Below are 6,000 nucleotides of genomic sequence, written 5' to 3'. Positions count from 1 at the left end.
TTCTAATACAAAAATACTCCTGCCGCCGCACATACAGTTTCTCATATTTTATATATATTTATATATATATATTGCAGATCTTTAAACAAATGTTTTTGTGCAAATATGTCTTTAAAGTTAAGTGAAATCATCATAAACAAAAAAAAGCATTCACGCACACAGCTCAACTAGAAACAAAAACAAAGACTACTGTCAATTTTTTTTTCTTTTGACTTCAAGACACAGCTAACAAAGAAACGTTTTTGCAAGCTTTCTTGGCTTGAGCATTCAGACCAGACATAACAAGTAAATATTTATACACAGAGAGGTGGAGACGGGTTGATTTTTGCTCTTACTTCCCCCATCTCCTCCCATTCTCATCCCCACCCCACCCCCACCCCCTGTCCATCTCTTGCTTTTTCTTTTAAGAAGTGCAGAGTGTTTAATTTACTTTTTTTCTGTGTATGTATGTGTGTTTGTGTGTTTCCTTCTCTTGGATTTTAAAAGGGGTGTCCTTTTTGCTTCTCTTTATCTTTGTTCCATGCAATTGTGCTCTCGAGGCTACTGATTTGTGACTGGTGAAGTCTATTGTTCTCCAGTAAGGAGGGCGTCCCATTGTTCTGCTGGTGTTGGTAAAATGTTGACCCAGGATAGTGCCCGATCACTTCATTGTACGTCGGTGGTGGTCCTTCCATCCTCCCGTTGCTCCCGTAACATGTGGCGCTGATACCAGAGTTACTGCTTGGAGGGCAGGGCCCCCCATACATGGAATTGTCTATTAAGTCACTATCAAAGATGGTTCTGTTAGGTGGGGCTCGGACAGACTCACGGTTGAGTTCCATCTGCTGCTCTGGGTCCCGGAGCTGAAGTGTGCATGGGCCCTGGTAGGGGGGTGGCTCTTCTCCATCAGAGAGGGAGATGGTGGGTGGGAGGTCTATCTCATGCTGCAAATAAGGGTAGGTGGGCTGAAAGCGGTTGAATCGGTCCCTCTGAAGGAAGGATGGCACCGTCAGGCGGTCTGCTGAGCGTGGTGGTGCGTAGATCTGCTGCTGAAGGGAAACAAGGCAGTTAGTAGGGCTAGCAGAAGAAGGTTGAGCTCGTTGAGGACTAAGGAAAGGAAAGGGGTATGGGACAGGGGGTTGAGTATGCTGGTTCTGTTCTTACCTCTGTGAGGCCACTGCCTGACACTGTGCTTTCTGAAGGCCACAGACTTCCTTCCTAAACAGAGGGAAACAAAAAGAAAGATAAATCACTAATGGGGGTTGGTGGTTCATTTCTGCTATTCCTCATTAGTCTGGAATAGCAAAGAATCAGAAATTTTGCTGGGTCCCCTCAACTAGCTGTACAACCTTCAAGAAATCACTTTCATTCTCTAGGCCTCAGTTTCCTCATCTAGAAAATGAGAGGGTTGATGTGAATAAGCTTTAAGGTCCCTGACAACCCTAAAAGAAGTTCATTCACAGGTTCTGAGGACTTAGAGAGGGGATTCTGATCAAGGTTCCTTCCAGCTGTGATGGTCTATAATCTGTATTAAAGAGCTTCTCAATTCTTACAATCTCTTTACTGAATGATTCATAAAGTAACCAGGGCTGAATTATATGGGGATCTCCAGGATACCTTACAGAGTAGATCCTTATACCATCCCCCAAAGTCCGAGAACTAGGCAAGTGGTCCCCAGAATACCCTCCCTATTAACCATCAAACATAGTATGGTGAGGCTTTTGGAGGAGGGGGTAGAGTGAGGAGAGCAGCTGCCTGGTTTACAGAGGAGATAGCCCCAGCACACCCTGTGGAGTGTCCAAACCACACAAACCACTCTCACTCATCACAGCCAAGCAAGGTTGAGACATTCCAAACCAGATTTCAGTAGGGCCCCATGGCTGCCAGAGGCAGGCCCACCCAGCCAGGCCTCTCTGGCCTAAGAGGGTGGTGTTCTTTCCTGCTGAGACCTCACATTTCTACCAATTCCCTGGGGGGACCAGCCCCCTTCTATTAATTAATAAGCAGCAAGACCTTAGCCAATTCTCTATTAGCAGTATGTTTTTTTTCTACTCTAGCTTAACTAAAGCAAATTTTAAACCTTCTTCTTCCCCAAATGCCCATCCCTAGTCTTTCTATTAAGTCACTACCTTCTACTGGTCTTTCTACACAGAACACAAACTCATTTTAATGTCGGTGCAACTCCATTGTGCTTCCTTCCCCCAAACCCAATAATGCAAGGCATCCTAAGCCAAACAGAAATGGATTTTGGATCATTTGTTATTGGGAAGGAGGAACGAGGTATGATTTGTGTCACTACTTCCTTCTCCTTCCCTCACCCTATCCTCTATAATACACATAATTTTAAATAGATTTTGTTAATATTTTTTGGTGTTATATCACCTAGACATCTCCCTGTGCCCCTTCCTTTCCCCCTCCCCAGGAGTCAGGTCTTAAAATCAAGAATTCATAATGCATATAATTGAGTCACTCTAACTGGTTGCAAACATTCTCAGCCTGGAAAGCAACATAGGCATGTTGTTGTTGTTTTTTAGTCACATCTGATTCTTGATGACTCTTTGATGATACTGTCCATAGGGTTTTCTTGACAAAGGTACTGGAGTAGTTTGCCATTTCCTTCTCCAACTCATTTTACGGATGAGGAAACTACAGCAAACAGAAGTTAAATGACTTGTCCAGAGTCACATAGCTAATAAGTGTCTGGAAGCCAGATTTGAACTTAGGTCTTCCTGACTCCAGGTCCAGAGCTCTATCCACTGTGCTGCCTAGCTGCCTCTTGATAAGGGTGTAGATGCCAACAAAGAAAGGCTATTGTGTCCCCATGGAGTTCTCAGGGGATGAGCAGTGTGGTGCATTGGAAAAATTACTGCTTTTACTTCAGGAGATCTAGGTACGAATCCTAACTCTGCTACTTACTCCCTGACTGGCCTTTGGGCAGTCACTTAAATGTTCTGAGCCTCAGTTTCCACAATTGTGAAGTGAAAAAGTTGGGACTAGATGATCTCTAAGGGCCTCTCTAGCTCCATGGACTTTTGGAGGAATAGGAAAATTGTCTGGGTGCCAGGGAAATAATCCCTTTAGAGGGCTGGACCTAGAGTCGGGAAGACTCATCTTCCTGAGTTCCAATCTGGCCTCAGACACTTACTAGCTGTGTGACCCTGGGCAAATCACTTAACTCTGTTTGCCTCAGTTTCCCCATCTGTAAAATGAGCTGGAGAAGGAAACTGCAAACTACTCCAGTATCTTTGCCAAGAAAACCCCAAATGGGGTCCTGAAGAGTGAGACACGGCTGAAATGACTGAACAACACCTTACAATTCACATTTGCACAGTGCTTAATAAGCTACAAACTGCTTTCCGTGCACTATTTCTTTTGGTCCACATAAGTTCTATTAGGAAAGTAGAACATATGTTACCAACTCCTCTTTACAAATCACTAAATCAGCAATAAACAATGCTATTTCAAAGAATCATACAATTTTACTTTGGTAAAAATAATTGAAAAACAGAGATGTAAATGTACCCGAGGGAAAAAAATTTCCAAGTGAAATCACTGTTATTTGTTTAAAATTAAAATATGGTACCTCCAGTGAACATGCAAGTTCACTAAATGTGAATAGTTTTGCTTTTCAAATGATAAGACCCTCTTCCAAACTGTAGAAGCTTTTCAGGAACCTTATTACTCTCGTGATATTTCATTAATCTCCATCATGCATGCCAAATCTGACATACTTGACAGTGAGGACAATGTGGCTTGCTCTTTTTAAAATCTACACATAACACATGTTTCACTGTACTCCCAATGTCTACACTTAATAACATTTGACAAAAACAAAATAACAACAAAAACCAGAAGATGAATGACTTGCCCAGAATCAAGGGTTAACACGCTGCTTGAAGGAGAGGATCAGAATATAGAAAAACTGACTTTAGTCCCCCATTGGCCCCAGGGGCTCTTGTGAAGGCCAGAAGACCAGAAAGCAGAGGACTGAGACACCTAGGAAACTGGTCAAAGATAGTCCAGATAGTCAACAGCTGTCATTCCCTGCTGACCCACTAGAGAGGACTTTCAAGTCTCATGAACTAACTTGGGGCAGTCTAGGCTTTGAACTAAATGCAGGCTCTGCTGCAGAAAGCTGGGCTACTCACTGCTCCTTTTCTAAGGGATGCACAGAGTTTATCTATGACATGGGTCAGCAATGAGTAGCCTTTTGGCTGGGCCTACGTGCTGTGTGCTACAGCCCCTGGCAACAGGTCTCACAGACATTGAGGTGGAAGGAAAGCAGGAAATCAGTAGTTCCTGACCTCAGCTTGATCCCAGCTAAAGGAGGGGAGAAAAGGGGGTGTTCTTCCCTCCCACAGCATCCTGTGTGATTTCTGTGTAGACGATCCTGAGAGATTGCTAGGAATTCAGCTTTCTGAGGACACTCTAGAATATGGAGAAGAGTCCATTCATTCCTCACCTTCCAATGGTCACCACTGGGAATGCATAGGTAGTGGTAAGAGCACTGGAATTTGGAATCAGAAGCTCTGGGTTCAAATTCTAACTCTGCTACACTGTCTCTGTGTGACTTAAGACCAGACACTTAACTTTCTGGGTTTTGGTCTTTCCTGAATAATTAGAGAGTTGATCTCTAAGACCCTTTCCAGCTCTAGATTTCATAATCCCAAGCTAACTTGAGGGAGGGATTCCTCTTGTTGGGATTTAGTCATTTTTCAGTCATATCTGACCCTTCATGACCCTATTTGGGGTTTTCTTGGCAAAATACTGGAGAAGTTTGCCATTTCCTTCTCCAGCTCCTTTTACAGATGAGGAACTGAGGCAAACAGGGTTAAGTGACTTGCCCAAAGTCACACAGCTAGGAAATGTCTGAAGCTGGATTTGAACTCATGAAGGTGAGTCTTCCTGATTCCAAGCTCAGTGCTCTATCCACTGTTCCACCTAGCAGCCTTTGGGGTTCATCTTAACACTGGGCAAAATCCTGATCATGGTATATTGTAAAGTATTGAACTGAGAGTCAGGCGATACCTTCCAGGGATTTGTTGACCTAAGTTACACATACATCACTTAACTTTGCCAGTCCTTAGCTTCCTCATCTCTAAGATGGAACTGATTATATCTCCTCTGCTTCTACAGGGTTGTGATGATCAAAAAGTGATGATGGTTGGTATGTAATAGGAAAAAAGCACTACACTATGTCATAGAAATAAAAGCCAGATGGTCTGGGTTTGAATCCTGTGTGTGACCTCAGGAAAGTCACTAGACCTCAGTATGTGTGTGTGGGAGGGGGGGTGGGGGTTTGAACTAGATGGTCTCTGCAACTTTCCATCTCATGTAGCCTGGCATTCAATAAGGGGCTCCAAGTAGTCAAGAACTTTTCTCACATTTTTAAGAGAGGAGGAGGGAAGTTGGGATGATCTGAGCTCCTTCAGACCCTGCTGTAGTGGTACAGTCCAGAAGGATGTCAGCTCCTTGAGGACAGGGACAATTTCATTTTTGTCTTTATGTCCATCTCTAGTGCCTAGCGCAGTCCCTAGCATAGAGTAAACAAAGTACTTAATATAAATGTTTGTTGAATTGAATTTAACTGGTTCTTCCATGGTGGATATTATCCTGTTCTGTCCTGACTTTCCTGTCTGCCTGGGGAGGGATGTGGGGAGAACACTCCACTCTTCACAGTCTCAGACTTCCTATCTGGAAAGTGGGAAAAATGTGAGCATAGAAGGCTAAATGATTTCAGAGATAGGCAACGATGGTGACAGCTGCCTTGGTTTAAGACTGTGCTCCCTGGTTCTGGCTTCTGACTAAAAGCCTGCTATGTCAGAGGCTAGATGTTAACCTGTAGGCCCCAGATTCCCAATATCCACTGATAGGAGGGAGCAAGTTACGCTTGGAGTCAGAAGGCAGCTTTTGCCCGACCACATAGGTCTCATCAAAAACACAGAGTATTCCGAGGGAACCACTGATGAGGTGGCTATCATTATTCAAGATGCATAAACATTTGGAAAAATAATTAAAGGT

The 6,000-nt window shown here is 43.6% G+C and overlaps 1 protein-coding gene across 4 annotated transcripts in view; it reads right to left on the bottom strand.

The window, feature by feature from the left end:
• Nucleotides 1-394: 394 nt before the first annotated feature.
• PMEPA1 (prostate transmembrane protein, androgen induced 1) overlaps nt 395-6,000 on the bottom strand; it is an 89,960-nt gene continuing 84,354 nt past the window's right edge. For 3 of the 4 annotated variants that reach the window (XM_027848678.1, XM_027848690.1, XM_027848691.1), the window contains exons 3-4: nt 1,144-1,197; nt 395-1,028 (exon numbers count right to left, since the gene is read on the bottom strand). In XM_027848678.1, coding sequence (XP_027704479.1) covers nt 480-1,028; nt 1,144-1,197 — 603 coding nt within the window. In that variant the 3' untranslated portion in view covers nt 395-479. The remainder of the gene's footprint in view (nt 1,029-1,143; nt 1,198-6,000) is intronic. The other variant, XM_027848684.1, reaches the window with a different exon arrangement.

This window comes from Vombatus ursinus, unplaced genomic scaffold (genome assembly GCF_900497805.2).
Source record: "Vombatus ursinus unplaced genomic scaffold, bare-nosed wombat genome assembly UNPS02000580.1, whole genome shotgun sequence".
Classification (NCBI taxonomy): Eukaryota; Metazoa; Chordata; class Mammalia; order Diprotodontia; family Vombatidae; genus Vombatus; species Vombatus ursinus.
The sequence above is the reverse complement of the archived record's forward strand: the minus strand, read 5'-3'. Positions and strand labels throughout refer to the sequence as shown.